This window comes from Mobula birostris, chromosome 3 (genome assembly GCF_030028105.1).
Source record: "Mobula birostris isolate sMobBir1 chromosome 3, sMobBir1.hap1, whole genome shotgun sequence".
Classification (NCBI taxonomy): domain Eukaryota; kingdom Metazoa; phylum Chordata; class Chondrichthyes; order Myliobatiformes; family Myliobatidae; genus Mobula; species Mobula birostris.
Window position 1 is genome coordinate 14,388,182 of NC_092372.1, and position 26,660 is coordinate 14,414,841.

Genomic DNA, 26,660 nt, shown 5'->3' on the forward strand with positions numbered 1-26,660 from the left:
TCTACTAAGTAAGACAAAATGCTGGAAAACGCAGAGATTGCTTTGGGAATGCGCTCTGGTATAAAGTTGAAGTCCACACTCAACTAAAAGCAATCAATCTAAGCTTTAAAAAAAACAGGGGAACATTGCATTAAATTGAATTAACTGTGATGTTCATTTTTTTTTTGGTTTAACTTGCATATTTCCGAAAGGAGAGATATCTGTTTGACCATCTCGGATTGCACCGAAATTAGAAGTCGCAAATATATGTCTACGCTTCTAAATGTTGATCAAAATATTTTTCAGCAGAATTAAATATGTAGTGACAAATCTTAATACATGGGTTTTGCCTTGCATTTGAATGAATTGACTTAATATAACTTCAATTGCAACAAATGTCAGTTTAAACAAAATAAATTTGTGACTTAAAAAATAAACAATACTTGGTTTAGAATCTCAAAAATTATTTCGAATTAGACGACTTGCTTGATCGGTAGGAAAATAACTCTTGGAAGAGAATAAGAAAACACTGACTTACTTAGAACCCGGAAGTTAATATTGCTTGGGAAAAAATGCTAAGGTCGTTGGCGCGGTGATGCGGACTCCTGTGGAAGGCTGTGGTGCTGGTGTTGGGGTAGGGAGGGAGGGGGCAGGGGGTGTGGATTTGTTGTGAGTGGAGGGGAGGTTGCTGAGGGGGTGGAAGGGCGAGAGGCAGATTGTACACACCCGTCAATCTAACCTGATAACGGACATCCCGCCCCCTGCCGCCACTATTGGATAACCAACCTTCAGCTCTTTCCACACAGGCGGATTAAAGAGGACGCGAGAGCCTCTCATACGGTCTGGACCGGTGTCCGTCACGAACACCCGCCACCCTTTACGTTAAGCAGTTTAGGTTGAACCCAGCAGCGAATGCGTCTAGGGCTGGCTCGGGCTGTCTAAACAGTCGACGTAGGAGGAGGAACGGGCTCGGACATGGCGAGAAAGAGTACTGACCCGCCTGAGAGTTATCGGTGATCTTTGCAACCCGTGAGGCCTTAACATTTTTATTTTTTCTTTTCTCTTTCGACATATATGTGTGTTTATATGTATGTGTGTGTGTATATACTGTCATCTATACATGCATATATATGTAACAAGAAAATCCCTTGATTTACCAAGCCAAAAGGAAAAAAAAACATTATAGTCGTTAATGGACTGAATGAACAACACGTATAGATGTATAGCCAAAGAGGTATATGCCATGAACCCGGAGATTACAATGGACAGCATTGGGAATTTGCATGGTGGATTAAGCCATGAGCAATCCACGGGCGATCTAATGGACAGCCAGCAGCGGCAGGCAGTTTCAGCGGCCCATCGGGAACTGACGACCAGATCTGCAATGGTATCCAGCATGGCTTCCATCCTGGACGGGACTGGGGACTACCGGCCGGAGCTCTCTATCCCGCTGCACCCGGCAATGAGCATGTCGTGCGAGTCTCCGCCTGGCATGGGGATGAGCAGCACCTATACGACACTCACACCACTCCAGCCCCTGCCTCCCATATCCACCGTCTCGGATAAGTTCCACCACCCGCACCATCATCACCACCACCACCACCATCACCACCACCAGCGACTCGCGGGCAACGTGAGCGGGAGCTTCACCCTGATGCGGGACGAGAGGGGGTTGCCGGCTGCCATGAACAATCTCTACAGCCCGTACCATAAGGACATGCCCGGGATGCCTCAGAACCTCTCTCCTCTGTCCAGCAACCCCCTTGGCAACGGCCTGGCTTCCATCCACAACAGCCACCAGGGCATCCAGGGCTACGGGTCCAACGGCCACGACAAGATGCTCAGCCCGAACTTCGAAGCCCACCCAGCCATGCTGGGCAGAGGTGAGCAGCATCTGTCTCGGGGTCTTGGCGCTCCGTCGGCGGGAATGATGCCGCATTTGAACGGCATGCATCACCATCACCACCACGGCCACTCAAGTCACCACCAGTCCCACGGGCCCGTGCTGGCTTCCAGCCGTGATCGGCCTCCGTCCTCCTCCGGCTCGCAGACCACCAGTTCGGGGCAGCTGGAAGAAATTAACACCAAAGAAGTAGCACAAAGGATCACGGCGGAACTCAAACGCTACAGCATACCGCAGGCAATCTTCGCTCAGAGGGTGCTGTGCCGTTCGCAGGGAACCCTCTCTGACCTTTTAAGAAACCCCAAGCCTTGGAGTAAACTTAAATCGGGACGGGAGACCTTCAGGCGGATGTGGAAATGGCTGCAGGAGCCCGAGTTCCAGAGAATGTCAGCCTTAAGGCTCGCAGGTAAACCTGGGGGGTGATGCATGTACATTGAGAGATTTGTTGAGAAGCAACAAAAATGTCGTTGTTATTGGAGCCACGCTGCCTTTCATTGACAAGGGGGCAACCGCCTTCCTTTGTGATTATTAGCGGCAACCATACCAGCTTTGTACGAAGGACCATTCAATCCCCACCTCTTCCCCCCCCCCCACTTTCAGTTTCCCCACTATAACCACCGCAGAACTCGTCGGGGTTTCTCCTGGGTCGCACAATAGCTCTACGATGAGACTATCCAATATTCCCCTTAACGAAACGACACACCCACAATAGTAACGTGGCCAGGCATCAGCATCTGATTACCATTCAATTAATGCCGGGCTCAAATGCATTTTTTTTATTGGACGCTAAACAAATTCGCAGTTTCACTCCCTGAATCAATGCCTTCTGCCGGCCTGTATCTGGACCAGTATAGCCTCCTTTGTAATACCGCAGTCTTTATTCCTATTATTAACGTTAACTTCAGCCCCGTTTTAGAGAACCGCCAGGATTAAATTTTGTAAGGACTTTAGTCGGACCATTGTTAGCTGCCCTTGCTTGCTGCCAGCTTCGAACTGGACTTAAAGCAACCCGACCGATTTGTATTAAGTGCGCGGCATCTAGCCGGTTCTCAAATGCGATGGTTTCTTTTTCTGAAATGTAATTGCTTTTAAGCAGAATTGGTGCTACTCGCTGGTAGTGCAGTGTTTGGTCTTTAATACGTAATCAGGAACTGGCTGGAATATCCTTAACGGATAGCGGTCACTGAGTGTCAGGCACTGAGCTCGTTTGCATGTATTCACTCAAATAGTTGGGTACATAAGTAAACGGTCGTTTTGTGGTGGATGCCAGCCCATTCTGCTCTGGATAAACAGGCTTCGATGCTTTTTGGTCATGGGTGGAACTGCTTTACCGCCCCCTTGCGGCTGCTTCGGCCGCTCAGCCCGAGCTAATTCCTATTGTGTAGGTCATTGGCTGCAGTTAACAACCATTTAATATTATGTAATTAAATTGTGCATGTTGAAGATTATTCGTCGCATTGTTCTAAAATCTTTTATTCCCACTACATGCATTTTGAGATGTTTGCTCTTCAAAACGATTGAAAGTAATTGCTAATCACTTTGACAGGGCTGCTGTCAATCAATTAATTTTATTCAGGCTGAAATATTTTTGTGCTCTCTACATGAATAAGTATGCCGCCAAAACTGATAATTTAACCTTCGCAACCTGAAAGGACAATGGGATGAACTTCTAACGCAAGGCTTAGCTAGATTCGTAGACTCCACTACCTGTCTTGATCTTAAAAATAAATATAAAGATTTAGAAAATGCTTCTTTTGCATGGAGCATTCAGTGATACATAAGTAAATTGCACTGTAAATGAAAGAAAAATACATCACGGAGCTGTACAATTTTTGACAGCGGAATATAAACTTTATATTGCGTCCATTTTATGTGATATATTACCACCATTTACTATAAACAGTGTTTGTTTTCATCGCTGATGTCAATGCACTTTTAAACAAATCAGGGACGTAAACCAAGGTCACGTGGGGTAATTGTTGTAATTACACTTCCTATTAAACTTGGCTTTTCTCTTCACTTAATGGCAAGAAGTCCTGTATATCCCTACACGCCCAGTCTGAGAAACGCGGTGCTTATCTGTCGCAATTGTTTCATTTTGCCAGCATTCTTTTTCTGCAATCTACGTTTACAATTTCAATTTTCACTCTGCTTCCCAATTGATTAGGACCCATATTTTTTAACTACAAGCAATTTAATAAGGTTTTCATTTACGGTTTTGTAAAATACAAGTTTTTTTTTAAATGGCATAGGCATCGCCAAGCCAACAAGCATGCTGAAGTATTTGAGATTATAAATCGTCAAATTAGCCGGTATAATAACATAACTAGAATTAAAATACATTCGATCGATAAATCAGCAAAGGCCTCTCTGAAAGCATTTGCAGCTATTAGCTTTTGAATTCAGCTACACTACTGACCTGAAAGATAGAAGCGATGTTTTTTTTTAAATTGCTTTGAAATTGTAACCCGGTTTGATTGTCTGTGCATTATATTAAACCAGCTTGACCAAAAGACATCGGAACGGAATAAAGATGGCTATAACTGCATCTTCAGGAATATGTGACTACCGAACAGGCACAGTCAAAGCCGCAGAGCTCAATCACAAAACTAAAATAAAACAGCGGCATTATTTTGCATTGAATTTTTTTTATTTGTAGTCGTACCAGATAAATTTCCTCCATCCGTCAGGTTCACGATCAATTCTCATTTGAATAATTGGACTGTTGATTGCACAGTTGATTTAATGTATATAAACACCATGCAATTAAAAGAATAACCCTGCCAGTAAAATATTTTACACCATATATTGTATATTTATCGAGGTCGTACATTACGGCATCGCTGCCGCAGAATGAAAAAGTTAAGAGGTTAGTACTGGGTATACCGCAACAGGATTCGGAAGATATAAATTCTAATAATTGCTCGTTAACTCGGGCTAAATATAGACCCAAGAGAAAGAGACAGAGAGAGAGATGACCAGAAAAGCAACAACATTTCATTCTGCGTCTGGGATTTGTACGAGTCCTCGCGAGAGTGGTGTTGCTAAAATATGAAGCGATTTTTTTTGTTAAGTATGTGCGATCGCTCGATGTTCTTCTCTATATCGCCCGGCGATATGATATGCTTACTGGCTGTGCTTTGAAAAGAATCAGAGAAGCCGCAGATATGAATTATTAATGAAAATCTCTGCATGACCGGTTGCTTACTGCAACGTCACTCTTGCTTTTGGTCTTAAGCAGAGGAAAATCTGGGGACTCGTTCGCCTGTGAAGCGGATAGCTTTGTCAATCAGTATCGGGCGACGGCTCCCAAATTGTTCAAATCGCCCAAATTATAAGATTAAAAGAAATGAACATTATCCTGACGTATGGATATTCAAGAGAGTCCATCTATAAAACCAATAAATTATCCACAATACTGACAGCAGTGCGATTCCTTTAATCCCGTCATCATTCCAACGACTCGGATCAGTTGTGGGTTGTTGTTGGTGCAATTGGGAAATTAATAATTGAAACTCTCTCGCTTCTGGTGTTTGCCTCTGGCAACCCCTTGTGTGAAAGGGTTACACCTTATTAATGTTCACTAATGTAGAAAGATTCCTCGGAACTGCGGGTTGGAGGAATGGGGGCGGGGGGCGGGGGGTGGAGGACAACTGAAACAGTGCCATTTATTTTATAGCATTTCAATAAATGTGGTTATGTCACTTTATAAAAAAATCTGTGTATATGGACGTGGATCGATGAGGATAATCTTTAGAAGATTAAAAGGGCATTAATGCTGGCAACAATAACATAAACCTAAGGACCTGGTTAGACATTGATTTGGAATCTGATCCGGCTTATTCCAGTAACACTACTACAGTCTTCCCGGCACTGCCGTCCACATTATCATCTCTTTGTCTCCTCTACTTTGAGTGCCCTCCTCGCTACTGTTTTAACGACATTTAATTTGCACAGACCATGACAATGATGGTTCACTTAGGGTGATTTTTACAACAGAGTCTATTTTTTAATTGTCGGTTCATTTTGTTCTTCCTGTATTCCGACCAAACCTATAATAGCGCCATGGCCCAAACTTGCTAATGTGAATAGAGAACGATTTAAAGAGTTTAACTAAAACGTTAATGAAAGTATAGCATTAATAAAAATAAAAAATACTGGAAAATTAATTAATAAAAGTTCGCCGACATTTAATACATATATGTCGCGGGTGACAGTGCACCCCAGTGACTGGGTGCGGATGACAGTGCACCCCAGCGACTGGGCGCGTGTGTGATAGTGCACCCCAGTGACTGAGGGCGCGGGTGACAGTGCACCCCAGCGACTGGGCGCACCCCAGTGACAGGAGTGCGCGGATGACAGTACAGCCCAGTGACTAGGCGCGGATGACAGTGCAGTCCAGTGACTAGGCGCGGATGACAGTGCACCCCAGTGACTGGGCGCCCGTGTGACAGTGCACTTCAGCGACTGGGCGCGTGTGTGACAGTGCACCCCAGTGACAGGAGTGCGCGGATGACAGTACAGCCCAGTGACTAGGCGCGGATGACAGTGCACCCCAGTGACTGGGCGCCCGTGTGACAGTGTACTTCAGTGACTGGGCGCGGGGGTGGGGAGGGGGGATGTATTACACAGGAGAAAGACTATTATCCGAAAACAATTCTTGAAGCTTCATCTTCCTGGCTCTATTTAAGGGCCCAAGTCAGTCTTATCAAAAGTCGACAGTGAACACGATACGTGACACAATTTTGCACTTCACCCGAAATTAATTCATTTAAGATTTAATCGATGCCCACTTATTGTCGCCAACAAAAAAAAACTGACACGAAGATTGTATACGTGATCCTGTCTGAGACAAAAACTTAGCTGGACAGAAAACTGCACGTGTGGTGACGATTGTGATTTTGGTGACGAGAACACAATTAACGCAGAAAATTGTTATTCTAAACGATTGGATGGGCAGATTTTTTAAGCTCGCCCACTCGGCGCTCGTTAAACGTCTGCGCACGACGAAAGAAACTACATTCCAACATGCTGTGACACTACAAATGTAAATGTGCTTTTGATGTGAAGGACTGCCGGCGAAAAGTTCTTGCGTTCGAGCGTTAATTAGGCTCTCTTCTGGGACGCATGATAAGCAACCGGCGGCATTTGTAAGTGATGGTTTGCAATCAGGGCTAGGGAACGTGCAGTGGTTGGGGAGGGGGGTTGGAAAGAGGGTGAAGGTGGATGTGGCCTTCCACCATGTTACAGTTCCAGTCGGCAACTGCCGCCACATACCGTTTCGATTTACAAATGATGCAGAAGTCTTAGGAAACAGCGGAATGCATAATTACATTTATTTTCACAAATATTATAAAACTCATTGTTCTCCTGGTATTTGAGTATTTTTTTTCTCTTAGATTCAGCTGGTTATAGACATTTGGATAATATTTGCTTCAGCAAACCACATACGAACCTGAATGAGGCGAACATCGCAGCTTGAGCGTCTTTTAATTTCACTCTTCCTAGATTGTAACTTCAGCACCCAACCTGATTAATTGTTTCTTATTGATTATATTTGAAGCCGTGTTCTTTTTAAGGCCTTTATTAATAGCTTCATATCTTGTTCCAGATATGTGTTTGATTTCTATTTCAATTGACTCTGTAAAGAACAAGTTCCTCGGGGTCGAACATAGAAAAATGTTTGATTTTCAATTTAAAATACTTTACAATTATTTGAAAAGATTGTAGATGTTTAAATTTTTTTCCATATGTAATTGCAATAATATTTGTATTGCATATCCTTCCTAGTACCCGAAAATCTAGAGAGAATAATTTAAGATTTAAATCCAATTTTTCAAAAATGGCTTCCACGTATTTCAACAAATCTACAAACACTGTAGGCTGTAGAGACACACTCTCAGTTGCGTTGAGACTTTATACTTCGCCTTCGCCGCACGGTAACAAATGTGGAGTATTTATTTTACATGCATGTAATATGATTGAAATTATTTAAGTGGACGGGAAGAGGATGTTTCCTATCGTGGGGGAGTCTAGAAATAGAGGGCACAGCCTCATAATAGAAGGAACTCCATTTACAACAGTTAATATTATATTTAAATATTAAATCATAAATTATTTCGTATAGATTAAATATATTGCAAATTAATGCTGTTTTAAAGTAAAATATACACGGAAGCCAATTTTGGAAAATTACCTAATATTTCAAATCATAACACGGAGGGCCGATTTATAAGCATAAAACAATTTTCCGGTGCAAATTGGATTTTTAACCGATATTATTTCTACTACAATGCTTGACGACATATTTGGCAGCTTTAAGAGGAATAGGCCGTTGTCAAACATCAGCCGTGAGAGCTATACATAATATACATATTTTAACAGCATAATTGTGTATATCGATATGTATTGTTCTCCTGGGATTTCCACTTATCAGTAGGACATGTAACAATGTAAAAACAACGAACGTGATTTAGACAGTACGGTATTCTTCTCGCCTGTAAGACCAGTTTGTTATTTTTATTTAGAGATACGGTACGGTAACAGGCCATTGCAGTGAAGCCGCGCCACCCAATTACGCGCACGTGACCAATTAACCTACCAAACTGTTCTGCGCCTTTCGAAGGTGGGAGGAAACCGAAGCACACGGAGGAAACCCGTGCCGTCACGGGGAGAAAGTACAAACTCCTCACAGGACAACGGCGGGAACTGAACCCGCGTCGCTGCCGCTGTAATAGTGTTGTGCGCCCCCCAACCCCAAATAACCCTGGAACAATTATTTGTAGTATATGTGTAGCGTAGTGGTTAGAACGACACTTTACAGCACAGGCGACCTTGGTTCAACTCCCGCTGCCGCCTGGAAGGAGTTTGTACGTTCTCCCCGTGACCGCGTGGGTTTCCTGTGGGTGCTCTGGTTTCTTCCCACAGTCCAAAGGCATACCGGCCGACAGGTTAATTGGTCATTGTAAATTGCCCCGTGATTAGGGCAGGATTAATTTGTGGGATTGCATGGGCGATGGCCAATGCTCTCTCGTGAGTTTAAAAGGCAATTTCCTTTCCTTTTTCCTTCTGGGCGGTGTGGCTCGAAGGGCCGGAAAGGCTCATTCTGCGCTGGATCTTGATAAAATAAAATAAAACGTTCACCAAGAGTTTAAAAGTCACAAAATATAATAGTTAGTGCAGAATTAACCCTTATTACGAAGCAATCCTCTCACTTAAAGTAATTTATGATTTGTGACTTATTGTAAGATTTAGTTTTGGCCTTGACATTGAGCTTTGTCTTGTTGAAGTTCCGCTGGTGACGAATGTGATCATTTTTTCCAAGGTTGAATTATATTCTGTAAAAATGAATAGCGCCTGCCCCAAACTTCCTCCCAGCTCCCCCATTACTCCTTGTTGATACATTTCACAGGCTGTTTTGTGTAGACTCTTCAGGCCAAGTTATTGGGTGGTGGTTGATCAGTTCTTGATTAATCGGGTCGTCAAAGGCTACAAGTGAAGGCAGGAGAATGGGATTGAGAAGAATAATAAATCAGCCGTAATATACAGAGAGGAAATTAAGAACCTGGTGGCATAGTGCAAAGACAATAACCTATCCCTCAACGTCAGCAAGACGAAGGAATTGGTTGTTAACTTCAGAAGGAGTTGCGGACTGCATGACCCAATTTACATCGGTGGTGCGCAAGTGGAACAGGTCAAAAGCTTTAAGTTCCTCGGGATCGATATCACAAATGACCTGACTTGGTCCAACCAAGCAGAGTCCACTGCCAAGAAGGCCCACCAGCGCCTGTACTTCCTGAGAAAACTAAAGAAATTCGGCCTGACCCCTAAAACCCTCACTAATTTTTATAGATGCACCGTAGAAAGTATTCTTCTAGGGTGCATCACAACCTGGTATGGAAGTTGTCCTGTCCAAGACCGGAAGAAGCTGCAGAAGATTGTGAACATGGCGCAGCACATCACCCAAACCAATCTTCCGTCCGTGGACTGACTTTACACCGCACGCTGTCGGAGCAGTGCTGCCAGGATAATCAAGGACACGACCCACCCAGCCAACACACTTTTCGTCCCTCTTCCCTTCGGGAGAAGACTCAGGAGTTTGAAGACTTGTATGGCCAGATTTGGGAACAGCTTCTTCCCAACTGTGATAAGACTGCTGAATGGATCCTGACCCAGATCTGGGCCGTACCCTCCAAATATCCGGACCTGCCTCTCGGTTTTTTTGCACTATCTTACTTTCCAATTTTCTATTTTCTGTTTATGATGTATAATTTAAATTTTTAATATTTACTATCGATTTGTATCCAGGGATGATTGTACGTTCTAGTATCAATTGTTTGGTGACAATAAAGTATGAAGTATAATGGAATGGTGGAGCAGACTCATTGGGTGGAATGGCCCAATTCTACTCCTATGTCTTATAGTCTTAGCCCATCACCCCTACTGGTGCCTAGACCGCCGACAATAACTTGCCAGAGTGCTCAGACCTAGGGCAAGCTTTCCTGTTATCCCCAGGTGTAGCCCATCTTCGAAGATCCTTCCCCTCCCAGCGATGAGGTTTTTGGAGCTCCTGTTGACGTCTCTGTTGGTCTAGGTTTTACAGGATGAGGTTGCTAGCCCCATGCCTAACCCTTCTCCTTTCGCAGCCGGGCTTGGGACCGTCCGTGGCGGAGCTTTTGTGCACATTTCTCAATTTATGACTTTCTGGCGGGATGTCTTTTCTTCCCCCCCCCCCACCCCCACCCCCACCCCCACCCCCCCACCCCTCTCTCTCACACACACACACACCTCTACCACAAGGAACTTTGGCCGGCCGGACTGCGGGTCAGTGCAAACGAGCCATGTTTTATTTGTGGTGTTAGTGACACGCTGACATCGATTTTCATTTTATCACATCCCGAGTACAGAACAATGGAGAACTCGCCCAGCAAAGCTTACCATCTGAGGCTTTATCAGTAGCCACATTCATTTGATATAGGAATAGGGAAAACCTTCGCTATCGATCGTATTGATTCGGCCTTTCCCTTTAAGGAAACAGCACATTCAAAGAATCTCTTGCATAGATTTGCCGCTTACCCGGATGTTGTTCTTTTTAAATACGCCATTGTCATTCGATTTGTACCTGCTGGGAAATACAAGAACACCTAAGACAAGTGTTCTGCGAGCGCGAGCACAGAACAGCCAGAGACAGAAGGACGTCGTTACCCTATGGTCCTTCAGAACTGCGCTCCTCTCCAATACGTGCCTCCGTTTTAAAGTGTTTTGCAGAAGAAATCATACCATTCCTATACTTGCGTTCGGCCTTTGTCGTAAGAGGACCAGACCGTGGCCTTTGCTATCAACAGGGAGGAGGTACAGGAGCCTGAAGACAAACACTCAACGTTTTAGGAACAGCTTTTTCCCCTCCGCCATCAATTTCTGAACGGACGATGAATCCGTGTGCACTATCTCACTATGACTATGCTTTTGCACTCGTTTTGCACAACCTATAGATCAGAACATAAGTCAGAATATATATAGCTGTTTTAATTATACATTGCTGCTGTCGCAAGACAACGAATTTTACGACATATGCCAGTGATGTTAAACTTGATCCTGACCTTATCTCAATTCTACAAAGTGCAGATTGTAGATATACATTTTGATTTGTCTCCATAAGTTATAATCAAAGCATTATATCCAGTATAGAGCATTTATTTTACATATAATAAATGAAATTATTTAAGTGGCTGTGGAGAGGATGTTTCCTATAGTGGGGAGTCTAGGACTAGAGGGCACAACCTCAGAATAGAGGGGTGTTTATTTAAAACAGGGAAGAGGAGGAGTTGCTTTATCCCGTTGGTGGTGAGGTTGTGGAATTCATTGCCACAGGCATGTGTGGAGGCCATGTAACTGGGTATATTTAAAGCAGAGGTCGTTAGGTTTGTTTGTTTACTTATTGAGATACAGCATGAAATGGCCCTTCCAGCGCCTAATCACAAGAGAATTTTGCAATGACCAACTAACCTACCAAGTGTTATGTATTTGGACTGTGGGAGGAAATCAGAGCACTTAGGGGAAACCCACGTGGTTATGGAGAGAACATATAAATTTCTTACAAACCGTGGCAGAAAATGAACCTGGATCATTAGTAATGTAAAGTGTTGTGCTAACCAGTACACCACCATGCAGCCCCATTCTTGATTAGTAGGGGTGTCAAAGGTTACAGGGAGACAGCAGGCGAATGGGGTTCAGACTGATATTAAATCAGCCACAATGATTGGAGCAATGGTGGAGCAGACTTGATGGGTCAAATGGCCTAATTCTGCTCTTATGTTCTCTTATGGAAAGTAAAATTGGGCCATACTAAACACAGTAAACAGAACAAATACATATCACAATGAATATTGCTTTCTTGTTGTTAACATCCAATTGCACCAATTGTAATTTACTTTAAACATCATTCCTTTTCTGCAGAAGGAAATTTTGCAAGGGAAATCAAGAGAAATGGTGTTGGGTGATGATAGGACGGTCATAACTACTTGCCTGCCTCAAATAAAATGCAAAGTCAAATGTGGATGCTGGAAATCTAAAGCGAAACATAAATTCTGTCATTGCTCAGTTGTTCTGTCAGTTTTTGTGAGGAGAGAAGGCAAATTATCGCGGCTTTTCATCAAAAACACAAGAGGTGCTTCAGATACTGGAAGTCCAGAGCAACCCCCACAAAATGCTAGACCTGAGTCCTGATGAAGGGTTTCAGCCCGAAAAGTTGACTCTATATTCCTTTCTGTAGATCGTCTCTGACCTGCTGAATTCCTCCAGCATTTTGTATTTGTTACTATGTCTTTTGTGAATAACATTTGGTCAGAACAGGATCAGATATAAGTAGAATCACAGACATAAAATAATAGGATACAGAAACAAGCTCTTTGTCCCATCTGGTCCATGCTGACCGTGGTAGACTCCCTGCTAGCCCCAGTTGCCTGTCTTCTGCTCACAACCCAACAACCCTTTCCCCTCCAAATACCTCTCAGATATTACCCACCTCGACTACTTCATCTGGCAGCTCATTCCAAGTACTGTCCTCCCTCTGTGTAAAGAAATGTGATCCAGGAAGGTTTATTTGGGTATGGGTTTGAGGCTGTGATAACAAAACACATCCCGATAAAAGGGCATGAAGGAAAATACCGGATACATTGCTAAATTTGTTAACCTTCAACCATCAGGGGTCCTGAACCAGCATGGATAACTTCACACACCTCAACACTGAACTGATTCCACAAACTATGGATTGACTTTCTCGGGCTCTTCAACTCATTTCCTCAGTTTTATCTATATCTATCTATCTATTGCTTTCTTTCCCACATTGATTATTTGCCAGTTTTTGTTAGTCTGTAATTGATTGCGTTGTATTTCATTGTTCTACAGTGAATGCCAGTCAGAAAGTGAACGTCACACAGTGACATATACGTACTTTGACAATAAATTCAGCTTGAACTTTTTGAACTTTGAAGTTAAGCATTTCCTCATCTAAACACCAGCGAGACAGGTGATTGGCAAACTAAAAGGTTTGCAGGTAGATAAGTTACCTGGACCAGATGGACTACACCCCAGCGTTCTGAAAGAGCGGAAGGAATTGTGGAGGCATTAGTAGAGATCTTTCAAGAATTACTAGTTTCTGGAATTGTTACTATAACAATAAGGGAGAATAGGGTTCAGAGGGATAATAAATCAGCCATGATGGAATGGCGGAGCGGACTCGATGGACCGAATGGCCTAATTCTGCTCCTACGTTTTATGTGGTCTTATCGGCTCATTGAAAAATGTGTTTGTACTAATGATCACAGAGCGCTTGACCTTGATTGTTTTTAAGAAAACGAATACAGTGTAACGCAGGAACTAATGCCTTGAAATTTTCTTCTTTATTGGGAAAATCCTGATCTGTTTTTTCTTTGTCCCGCGTTTAAATAAAAATGCATAATGATAAGGACCCCCATCAGGGCATGCACACTTCTCATTGCTACCATCAAGTAGGAGGTACAGGAGCCCGAAGGCACACCATCACTGTTTTATTGTTATTTATACGTTTTTTTAAAATGTTGTATTGCAAAACAGCAGATTTCCCGACATCAACGCGAGAAATTTGACGACTTATGCCAGTGAAATTAAACCTAATACTAATTCTGTAAGAGTCTTAAAGTTTTGCATGTATCTCGGTACTTTTTCCTATCGAGCTTTGCAGTTCTTGAATATTTTAAAGAGCAAGGCCGCTGGGGGAGGGATGTGGTGGTTGTGACTATTCCAGCCAGCGCTGTTTAACTTTACAGGTAATTAGAACCCATTATTGATTTTTTCATTTGTAATCCTAATGGGATGCGTGGTTTTGCAATCCATGTCTTCTGAACTCTATCTACGGTTAGGCAGACATGCCAACAGAGAGAGAGAGAGAGGGAGAGAGAGAAGGAGATAGAGGGAGAGGGAGAAAGATTAGATCAACAGGCAGGACAGAAACATCATGGAAATGTAATAATTCACAGAAAGCCGGGAGCCGAGTCTCGCCCGTTGACAGAATCAATGGAAAAAAGAAAAGAACGTGTAAATAAGCAAGGCTGACATAAACAGGCCTCAGAGGTCCTGAAGTAAGAGACTCGGGGTGTTAATCAACAGGTCAACAGGTTTCTCTAGCATTTTGTTAGTGTGTGTTACTCTGCATGACCATCACCTGCAGAATCGCCAGTGTTTATGTAAATTGGACAGGACCTCCGCTGTCTAAAAGCAGGGCGGTGACTGTCAGCCAGTGAGGACCGGGAACCGGGGGCAGAGATGTCACGAATCAAGCCGCAACCCTGTTCAGTCAACGTTGAAAATGATTTCAAATAAAGTTTACGGATTAGGGTTTTGCAGTTTCGATTATAAGCCTTGTTGGCGAATGGAATAAGATAACCGGTACAGTTTATACGTAAGGTTTTAACTACTAGTATACAATTATACGTACAAATTCTACCTTATATATCCAATATTATCAACAGTACCGGTGTATATCTTCAAGCAACACACATCAAAGTTGCTGGTGAACGCAGCAGGCCAGGCAGCGTCTATAGGAAGAGGTACAGTCGACGTTTCGGGCCGAGACCCTTCGTCAGGACTAACTGAAGGAAGAGTTAGTAAGAGATTTGAAAGTGGGAGAGGGAGGGGGAGATCCAAAATGACAGGAGAAGACAGGAAGGGAAGGAATGGAGCTAAGAGCTGGACAGTTGATTGGCAAAAGGGATATGAGAGGATCATGGGACAGGAGGCCCGGGGAGAAAGACAAGGGAGAGGGGGGGAAACCCAGAGGATGGGCAAGGGGTATAGTCAGAGGGACAGAGGGAGAAAAAGAGTGAAGAAAGAATGTGTGTATATAAATAAATAACGGATGGGGTACGAGGGGGAGGTGGGGCATTAGCGGAAGTTAGATAAGTCAGTGTTCATGCCATCAGGTTGGAGGCTACCCATACGGAATATAAGGTGTTGTTCCTCCAACCTGATTGTGGCTTCATCTTTACAGTAGATGACATATCGGAATGGGAATGGGACGTGGAATTAAAATGTACATCTTCCTTGCTTCTGACCTCAATAGACTGAAAGAAACCTTGATATCAAATTGTTAAATTTAGAAAGCAAGTGGCAGCGGCAAAATGCTCTTGCTAATCATTTTCAAACTCACATCTTCCGCTAAATATCGAATTCCACAACAGATTTAAGATAGGTCGAGGGAAGATATAGCTAATTTACCAATTTTAGATTAATTAGGGGAACTTGAATATATTCAGGAATTGAAATTGCCAACGGGAATTTACCTGCACACTGTGGGCTGTTGGACGATTCAGCACTGAATGAGTGGACGCAGGATTTATTCTGGTGAATATGAAAAATGGCAACACTTAAGACTTTTCATTCAGTGAAACAATTTCACAACCCATTTTGTGAATAAGCTGTTAAATACAGAACGTGAAACAATTTAAGGAGCAGTGTGTGAGTTAATGGGTTTATTCAACTGCTGAGTTCAAAGGGCAAGGTTCAGCGTTGGTGCAAGCTAATTGATCCTTTTGCAATATGTTTCTCTGATTGACTGCTGGAGAAATTGCAGGGATAGCCGCTTTGACACGGCGTTACGCATATTGATCTATAAAACAAGTCTACGTGCAAGCATATGAACTAAGCTGACGTATCAGGTTCATCCATTTTGCGCATTTTTACGTGGAGTCATAGAACACAGAAGCAGATCCTTCTGCCCATCTAGTCCGTGCCGAACCATTAATCTGCCTAGTCCATCGACCTGCCCTCCATACACCCCCCGCATGCACCCCTCCAAGATTCAAGACTGTTTCGCGTCACATCCACTACACCAGGCTAACGAAATGATTATTACTCCGGATCCCATGCAGCACCAGACAAAATAAACACGCTATAAGATAAAGAACACAATAATAAAAACACACACAATTATATAAATACATAAGAGAGCTTATATACATAAATCGATTGTATGTCCGTAAAGTGACGCTCGGTACAGGAGTGTCTGTATATAAGGTGACTGACGAGAAATGATTAAGTACTGGAGGCGGTGGGGAGTGTGATTGGGTAGGTTAGTGGGTGGAGGTACTGGGAAAAGTAACCTGTACTGGACGTTTTTTTTTATGCAAGCAGCGCTTCTTAAGCAAGATCAGAGGATGTGATTAACGAATGTCATCAGATTGACTTTTTCATTGTTGAAACTGATTGGGAAATGAGCGCTCGTTACTCTTTCTGCATGGTACGTGTGTGTATCACCACTGGTGTGTGTGTATCACCACTGGTGTGTATGTATGCATAGCTAAGCCCATCACCCCGACAGGGGCATAGGCCGCCGGCAGCAGCTCACCTGAGTCTCGTCCTGGGCCAGTCTTTCAAGTCGTCCCCAGGTGTAGCCCATCTTTGAAGGTCCAGGGATGAGGTCTTTGGTGTTTCTGTAGTTGTGGAATTTCACGGGATGTGGTTGCTAGCCCCATGGCCAACCCCCGTCCCTTTCTCAGCCGGGCCTGGAACCATACATGATGGAGTTACTTATATTAAATAAGAAGGCTTTGAAGAGAATGCAGAAGGGGATTACCAGGAGGTTAGCTGGATTAGAGAGCATGTGCTATTACGGAAGTTTGGACAAACCTGGATTGTTTTCTTTGGAGCGGCGGGAGCCGAGAGGAGCTTTGATAGATGTTTATAAGATTATGACAGGCGTAGATAGAGCAGACAGACAATATCTTTCTGTCAGGGTTGAAATGGCTCATATCAAAGGCCGTGCATTTAAGGTGAGAGGGGATATTGTCAAAGGAGATGAGGGGCACAAGTTCTTTACACAGAGCGTGGTGGGTGCCTGGAATGCACTGCCTGAGGTGGAGGCAGATACATTAGAGACTTTATGAGACATTTAAATAGATTCATGAATGTGAGGAAAATGGAAGGAGATGGTCATTCTGTAGCCAAAGGGGATTAGTTGAGTAATTCTAATTTAATTGGTTCGGCGCAACATCGTGGGCCGAAGGATTTGTGCTATGTTCTACTGCAGTTACTGGCTACTGCAGGTAACAGCGTTAAAACGTGATAAATAATCATTGTAAAACATGTAATCTGGATCAGACGAATGGAAATACCACGCACAAAATGCCGAGTCCTGACGAAGGTTCTCGGCCTGAAACTTTGACTGTTTATCCCTCTCCATCGATGCTGCCTGACCTGCTAAATTCCGCTGGCGTTTTGTCTGCGTTGCCTGGATTTCCAGCATCTGCAGAATCCCTTGTGTATACGAAGAATAGCTTGATGCAGCAGTTTTGAATTTGATTAAGATAATTTAATATAAATATATAATATGTACATTCAACATATGTATATGTATAAATATAGTTTATATAGCATAATAAATATACAATAATTAGCAACATAATACAAATGTTGGAAAATTAGCTTGCAAGTAACAGTATTCAAAAATCTTTCCACAAATAGTGCAGAAAACAGGGAAATATAAAGTTATTCCTTGACGAAGTCCTTCCTGTTTAGAACAACACGATATTTAAGAAACAGCTATAAAAACATTCATTCTCACTGTTCAAATTAGTTTGAAATACAATGTATTTCCCCATTTTATTGAAAGATTGGCTTGACTTGTCACGCGTACTGTGCATCGAAACAAACAGCGAAAGGGGTTATTTTGCGTCCATGAGTCACCACAGTCCGAGGATGTGCCGGAGGCAGCCCGCATGTGTCGCTGTACTCCGGCACCAACATAGCAAGCCCACAACTGACTCGCACTTCGGAATGTACGGGTTAGAACATGTCGTCACTACCACGTGTTCTTTTAAATTAGACAACGAAATAGTCCACTGTTAGTCTACTTATTTTAGTCTGATGAGTTTAATAGCAAGAATGCTTTAGGAATGCGGGCGTAAACCGGAGCACACGGAGGGACCGGTGCGCCACGAGGAGAACGTACGTTACAGATAGCGGTGGGAATTGAACTCTGTTCACTGGGGCTGTAGAGCGTTACGCTAACCGATATGCTACCGTGCCATCTCGATCAAGGGCTTTTCCAATGATGGAATATGTCACGCCCCTTGCGTCTGTCTAGGTTTGGGATGGGGAGTCGACTTTTCATTCTGAGCAATGGGAAAACACCTTCATGGGGACATCTTATCAGTTAATATCCAACAGTCTTTGCTTATGTGTGCTTGGCGTTGTGCTTGACCCGAACCTCTGACTGTTCCTGGTATGACTGGATTTCTAACCGAGAATTGGCACTATCCCCGCAACACGCAATAACATGAACCAGGAACAAACCTTGTAAACTCTGGCAACACACAAAAAGTGCCATACGAACTCAGCAGGCCAGGCAGCATCTGTAGAAATAAGTACAGGCGACGTTTCGGCCGCTCGGCCCGAAACGTCAACTGTACTTTTTCCCATAGATGCTGCCTGGCCTGCTGAGTTCCTCCAGCACTTTGTGTGTGTTGATTGGATTTACAGCATCTGCAGATTTTGTAAACTCTTGTCCTGATACCTAAACAGCCTATGTCTGCATCTGAAGCGTATACTCAATCGACTGGTGATTGATTAATTTATTAATTCGATGGCGCAACTCGGGCTACCTTTTCATCAGCGTTCTTGTTAACGTTATTTGATGTCGCATCTGGTTAATTTTTGTAAGCTTACTGGCAAACGAACCCTTGTCTCGGCCCGAAACGCCAACTCTTTATTCCTCTGTGCCTGACACCCCCCAGCATTGTGTGTGTGTTACTCCGGATTTCTAGCATCTGCGGAAATCTCTTGTGAAAAAAATATTTTTCGTTTGGATTGCGATCTCGGATTAAGGAATTAGCAAAATTCCATAGTAAACCCAGGGGTATGTTTTTTTTTGTACTTTCGGGAGTCAATAATTCAATGGATTTATCCATCAGAAGAAATCAGAGCTCAAAACTAATGCGTTCTTTAAAAGTCCCGGGCCTGCAGCGAGATGAAACTTGTAATTTAAAAAAAAAACACAAAATCTAAGACTATGCGGTAATAGCCCGCAATGAAATGATTAGAAATTATCTAACAATCCTTTTCCTGCCTCACCCTCCTGCACAGTCGAAGAATAGTGGGATGTTGTAATTCCTAATCCGATGTTGAGTGAGAGCGACTGTGGATTTTCAATCCTTCATATTCATAAACTAGGCTAGTCAGTATAAAAGGTGATAATGACCTGTGCATATTTTTATCAGACTTTGGACTATCATCCCCTCTCGCCACGCACAACTATTCCTCCACACCTGGCCTTCCCTAGCGCCTTCAAGCTTGATTCCTTCTCCACTCCCACTTTCCTATTCTGGCTTCAGGCCGAAACGTCGGCTCTTTATCCCTCTCCATAGATGCTGCTGAGTTCCTCCAGCATTGTGTGTGTGTTATTCTGGGTTTCCTGAATGTGCAGAATCTCTTGTATTTGTTAATTGCATCGTTAGGACATGCAGAAATTGCTATAAACTTTTCAAAACTCGCTGTAATCATGATCTTCCGGCTTCAACAGATAGTACTTTTGAAACCATTCCATTCTTAAATATGGTAAATTAAATCGTCCTCTGGGTAGAGGCAGTGAGTAGCCACGCCAACCTTACTCCGTGCTGAGTTAGCGATTCCTCAGAGCAGGCCCAAGGGATGATGCTACTGTTGACCTCGTGTCCTCCAATTCTTTATCCGTTCCTCATCTCTGTCCAGCACCCTTTTCTTGAAAGGGGAAGATTGGACAAGGGCGGGGTTGAGTCTGGCTAAGAAATCTCTGCAAACTGAAATACAAACGTTGAGGTGGGAGCAGGCGGGAGAGGCCACTGATATCAACAGCCAATATCAATTTACGCAAGTCAGGAAGCTTTACGCTCAGAATAAAGTAGAAGAGAGCGGGAAAAAAGTGTCGATAACGGCGGAAGAGACGTTTAACCATTAGAATCGCCAGTAAACTTGTATTTTATTTCTTCCTGTAAATTCTGCAAGAATGCCGGCCTGTGCGTTACGTAGGTGGCACCTCGGCTTCGTTAATAAACGCTAATAATTAGTTTACATAACCCTCCCAACCCCTGCTGTTTAATTCCTGTCAGGCCAGTTTAGTTTATCAGTGATGGCAGAGTTGATTTTTGAGGCCCGTCCACACTACCAACATCAGCGGAATGCCATTGAGGCACGTCAGTATTAACTTATTGACCCGAGGCAGTTACGCCATCGACGAACTTTACTCGTAAAGTTGATTAATAACCAAGAAGCGATAATTATCTAGATTAGCGACCAACGTAGACATTCCAAATGTATGTGCACTGATTCCAGTTTTCATTAGGACAATCGTATTCTTAAGTAAGTTTTTTTTTCCAATTTGTCCATAAGACTATAAGACATAAGAGCAGAATTAAGCCATTCGACCCATCCTGTCTGCTGCGTTCCGTATTGACGCGATACGTTGTATTTACATTCTTTATTAAAATTCATTTTAGTGAAGATTAGAGCAAGATTCAGCGTCAACCCTGTTGTTCAGGGTCGCTCAACCGTATTTATTATTTGTATCCATTTTACTGATGGCCATTAGTATGTATGTTTAATTTTACACTTCGACTTCGACGGGAAACTGAGCCTTGTGTGCGAGGATTTAAAACACATCGAACATGTCCCATGTAAATACAGTGCAGACCATTCCCACCATGTTGTGCCGAACTTGTGACCTACTCTAATATCAAACTAACCCTTTCCTACATAACCCTTCATTTTCAGTCATCCCTATGCCCCGAACTATCTGCCTCTACCACCACCCCTGGCAGGGCGTTCCGTGCAGATACTGCTCTGTAACAAAAAAAAAATCCCCTATACTTTCCAAAGTTCAATGAACTGCATTTATTATCAAAGTACATTGATGTCACCATATACTGCCCTGAGATTCATATTCTTGCGGGCATTCACAGTAGATACTGAATGGCGGTGCAGGCTCGAAGGGCCGAATGGCCTACTCCTGCACCTATTTTCTATTTTTTCTTGTTTCTAGATACAAAGAAACACCATGGAATCAACGAAAAACGATACTCAAAAGACCGACGACAGCCGCTGTGCGTACGAAGTCGAACGGTGCAAGTTCAAAACAATAATAATAATAATAATAAGTAATAAACAATATTGAGAACAGGAGCTGTAGGGACCTTGAAGATAAGTCCATAGGTTGTGTTCAGTGACCAGTTCAGTGCTGAAGTGAGCGAAGTTGTTATCCACGTTGCTTCAGGAGCCTAATGGTTGAAGGGTTGTTCAATCACCTTAAAATTATACCCCCTTGTATTCGCTATTCCGCCCTGGTGATTTATTGTGATTTGTTCAGAAAATGTGATCCGAATCTTTCAACTTAAATTGGTTATTCACAGGAGTGTCAATCATTAGTACGAAATAACGCTTTCTTGTTATTCTATAACGCCCCATCAATTTCACTCAGCTGGCAGGTGGATTGTGTGTACAACATCGCCATCGCCTGGCTAAAGATAGTTGTTACCTCCCAGGAACTCTCTCTCTGTGATCCCCTTCAGTTTTACTTATCACCTTCTAGCTCAGGGATTCCCAATTTTTTTTATGCCATGGGCCCCCACCACTAACCGAAGGGACGGTGGATCCCAGGTTGGGAAACCCTGTTCCAGCTTGCCCTCCTTTTCCTCCCCGCTCCATCTTCTTATCCTGGTATCCTCCTTTCCAGTCCCGATGAAGGGTCGCTGCCTGAAACGCCAACTGTTCATTCATATCTATACACGCTGCCTGCCTGACCTGCTGAGTCCCGCCAGCATTTTGTGTGTGTGTGGCTAGATTTCCAGCATCTGTTGTGTTTATGATTTGCTGCTCCGTTGCGAAGTCTCTTCGGGGGGATGCCTGCCCTGAAGAAGTTTAAATCTTCTCTTCGACGGGAATTCAGTGAGATCGTCTCTCACTGCTCACCCTTCGTGATCTCTGCTTTACCTATCATCTTCTAGCTTCTAATTCTTCCCCTCTCCCCATCTTCTTATTCTGGCATCTTCCCCTTTCCTTTCCAGTCCCGATCTGCTGAATTCTTTCAGAACGTTGTGTGTTGCAATATTATCGGTGTAACATTAAAAGTCAATAACAATTACGTTTTCTGGAAGCTTTGTAGATAATAAAATTTAAAATTTTGCGCGGATTGATTTATATCCTGTTAAAATAATTAAAGCAAATCGCGGATATAAAGCGAACAATGACACCTACACCGGCTTGCAAATACAGCACCCCGGACAGAGATTCCGTACCTTGGAAAATAGCAAGCCCTCATTTCGCAGCGCTGATTTGTTAATAAGCAGATGACGATACTTCTTGTGGATTAAGTCTGTTTTGTATTTGGCGCTCGGATGCACAAACATCTCGTAAAACAAGCAACACACATCAAAGTTGCTGGTGAACGCAGCAGGCCAGGCAGCGTCTCTAGGAAGAGGTACGGTCGATGTTTCGGGCCCAGACCCTTCGTCAGGACAATTCTCTCGTAAAACAAACAATTCACTTTCTCCAGCACACACACGAGGTGCTGGAGGAACTCAGTCGGTCAGGCAGCATCTATGGAGAGGAGCCGACATTTCGTCCCGCTGAGTTCCTCCAGCATTTTATATGTGTTTTGCTCAAGATTTCCAGCGTCTGCAAAACCTCGAGTTTACCATTTTCACTGGCTTTCTGGAAAGCGTCGAATGATGTTACAATGTGCTTCCATGCGCATTGAAAATTCACCACTCTTCCTCCGTCCATCAAAGCCGACATCACTCAATCGTGTCACAGCAGAAGAAAACGGCGCTCGCTGCAAACTTTCTCCAACACCAGACCGGACCCAGGAGCAGGAGCGCCGAATTATTTCATCCGTTCAGGGACCGAGGCCGACCAGCTGCGATGTCTCTGCGCAACACTCACAGAATGCTGGAGGAACACGGAAGGTCTAGCGGCATCTATGGAAAATAATAAACAGTCGGCGTTTCGAGTCGAGGCTCTACATTAGGGCTCGTCCACGTTTCGGGCCAGTCCTGATGAACGGTCTTGGTCCGAAACATTGACTGTTTATTCCTGTCCGTGCTGAAGGAACACAGCAGGCCAGGCACTATCTATGGAGAGGAATAAGTATTCAACGTTCCGCGCCGCGACCCTTCATCAGGATCGTCGACGTTTCGGGCTGAGGCCCTACAGGACTGATGAAGGGACTCGATTCGAAGCGTGCACTGTTTATTCGTCTCCATAGATGGCACGTAACCAGCTGAGTTCCTCCAGCATTTTTGTGTGTGTTATTCTGGATTTCGGGCATTTGCAGAAGCCCTTGTGTTTGCAGGGTCTCTGCTGCGGGTCCGGATCGATATCTCGATCCAGCCCAGCACAGATGGCTGCAGAACGTTAGGAGGCGCCTTGGCGGAAGCCTGTGGCCATCATGAGTAGAATCAGCCCGGTGAATTGGCTGATCCTCCTTTACCTGCGGCTTGCTCGCCAGTTTCCAGGAATCCCAGCGGATGGGAGACAGCCTTCTCAAACAAGACTGCTCAACAGACTCCTAATCTGTAGCTGTTGATTTCTAGCCCAGTTCATGCTAAAAGGGAGCACGTCCGCAAAGTTTCGGGTAATGGGGGATTCGATCTTTAAATCTCTATATTCAAAACATAAACGGATGGTTGAAACTCCTTATTCAAACATTGGACAATAGACAATAGAAAATAGGTACAGTAGGCCATTCGGCCCTTCGAGCTAGCACCGCCATTCACTGTGATCATGGCTGATCATCCACTATCAGTATCCAGTTCCTGCCTTATCCCCATAACCTTTGATTCCGCTATCTTTAAGAGCTCTATCCATCTCTTTTTTGAAAGCATCCAGAGACTTAGCCTCCACAGCCTTCTGGGGCAGAGCATTCCATATATCCACCAATCTCTGGGTGAAAAAGTTTTTCCTCAACTCCGTTCTAAATGGCCTACCCATTATTCTTAAACTGTGGCCTCTGGATCTGGAATCACCCATCAGCAGGAACATGCTTCCTGCCTGCAGCGTGTCCAATCCCTTAATAATCTTATATGTTTCAATAAGATCCCCTCTCAGCCTTCTAAATTCCAGAGTAAACAAGCCCAGTCGCTCCAATCTTTCCACATATGACAGTCCCGCCATCCCGGGAATTAACCGTGTGAACCTACGCTGCACTCCCTCAATAGCAAGAATGTACTTCCTCAAATTTGGAGACCAAAACTGCACACAGTACTCCAGGCGTGGTCTCACCAGGGCCCTGTACAGCTGCAGAAGGACCTCTTTGCTCTTATACTCAATTCCCCTTGTTATGAAGGCCAGCATGCCATTAGCTTTCCTCACTGCATTAGCTCAGGTAGTGTGATCTCAGGAATGGGGGGTAGCCATGTTTCTCGGAAATTACACATACTGGAAATCAGGGGAAGACGTTTTGAAGTTAGCCTGCAAATGCTAAAACATAGACATTAGCAGTGGCCAGCTCAACAGACTGTTTGCGGCCCAGCAAGCCTAGCCTAATCATAGGACAATTTACAATGACATACTAACTGGTACGTCTTTGGGCTGTGGGAGGAGAGCAGAGCACCCGGAGAAAACCGACGCGTTCATGGGAAGGACCTACCAACTCCTTACAGGCAGCTTGGGAATTGAACTCCAAACTCCGACGCCCCGAGGTGTAATGGAGTCACGCGAACTGCTACACTTCCGTCTTGCTTCAGCTTGAGCACCTGAGTGTTTCAAAGTTCAAAATAAATTTATTATCGAAATACGTGTACATATACTACCTTGAGATTTGTTTTTTGCAGGCATTCGCAGGAAAAACAAAGAAATACAATGGAATTAATAAAAATACACACAAACAGCCAGGCAAACGACGAACGTGCATAAGAACAACTGCAATAAATAAAACTAAACAAAGAAACAAATTGATCACTGTCAATTGTCCTGTTAGGCTAGGGTTAAAGACGGGTGGGTTGCTGGGCAGCGCGGTGCGTTAGGCCTCTTCCGCGCTAGAAAGATGGAAAGACAGGTAGATAGACCATAAAGGGCCAGAGCAGTGGTTAGGCGAGGGGTTCTCGGGCTTTTTATGCCATGGAGTCTCACCATTAACCAAGGGATCCGAGGGTTAGATTCAATACTTCCAACTGGTGATCTCCCAGCCACCTGCCAATCAAACAATGTTATGCAGTATTTAAAGGAAGATTAGTGCTTGTGCAGAGCAGGGTAAAGTCGCCCCATTTCGGTACATGCTTAATATTATTCCTTTCTCTATCTCTCCTCTTCGCAGCATGCAAACGCAAAGAACAAGAACAGAACAAAGAGAAGAGCAATACACCAAAGAAGCCACGGCTAGTTTTCACTGACCTCCAGCGCCGAACTCTTTTCGCCATTTTCAAAGAAAATAAGCGCCCTTCCAAGGAGATGCAGATCACAATCTCTCAGCAGCTCGGTCTGGAGTTAAGCACCGTCAGTAATTTCTTTATGAACGCCCGGAGGCGAAGCCTGGACAAATGGCAGGACGAAGCCATGTCGAGCCCAGGCGCTTCCTCGTCCACCTCAAGCACTTGTACCAAAGCATGATTGAGGACAGTGCACCTGAACTGGGCACAACTCAACACCTTTCCCTTTTTGTTTTTTTTTGAAGAGGCTGTTCAGTGGTGAGTGCATAAGCACAATTTTCATTAACACACCTTTTTTTTTAAAGAAAAGGGTCAGCATGTATTTTAATGCATATGGCATTTAGGAATATTCCCAAATCCACTTGAGCGCCTGCTATAAACTGACATCGAGCCCAGGGGTCAGTTCAGCAAATTCCCGGATGTAATCAGGCAGGGCATAAATGTGTTATGTTGCCAAGCAATAACCTGTCTACTGCCCTGCCTAAAGGTTAAGGGGAAATTTTGAAAGGGTAAATATTAGATTTATTTGTAAATTGGTTCAGTTGTCAGTTGGTGGTCAGGCCGATTTTATATGCAGAAAAACGTGCACAAATACCGAAAGCAAGTGACGCCCATTTTCAACGTTTTTATTTTCTTTTAAACAGTAGAATTATTGGAGAACATTCGTACAATCACGCTACCTCATCACTAATCGGACCGTTTAACGATGGACTGTCTGTGATGAATATGCAAGCACAAACTATAAACATCTTCCCGGACATTTTTCAGGCCTACTTTCACGCTACAGTTTGATTTTCCCCCCTTTTGAATGATGCCATATCCACTCCCTGTGTAGAACTGATAACGCCGAG

General features: G+C 43.8%; 1 protein-coding gene across 1 annotated transcript; it reads left to right on the forward strand.

The window, feature by feature from the left end:
• The first annotated feature begins 1,086 nt into the window (after positions 1 to 1,086).
• onecut2 (one cut homeobox 2) lies at positions 1,087 to 26,053 on the forward strand. Its single transcript, XM_072251744.1, has 2 exons — positions 1,087 to 2,288; positions 25,698 to 26,053. Exons 1-2 carry the CDS (start codon positions 1,181 to 1,183, stop codon positions 25,988 to 25,990), a joined length of 1,401 nt encoding a protein of 466 aa, XP_072107845.1. The 5' UTR covers positions 1,087 to 1,180; the 3' UTR covers positions 25,991 to 26,053.
• The last annotated feature ends 607 nt before the right edge of the window (positions 26,054 to 26,660 follow it).

Bases quoted from the DNA above. Each gene is read 5' to 3' on its own strand.
- onecut2 (XM_072251744.1), top strand. From the start codon at position 1,181: ATGAACAACACGTATAGATGTATAGCCAAAGAGGTATATGCCATGAAC. The intron at 2,289-25,697 runs GTAAACCTGGGG...TCCTCTTCGCAG, and splicing joins GTCAGCCTTAAGGCTCGCAG to CATGCAAACGCAAAGAACAA.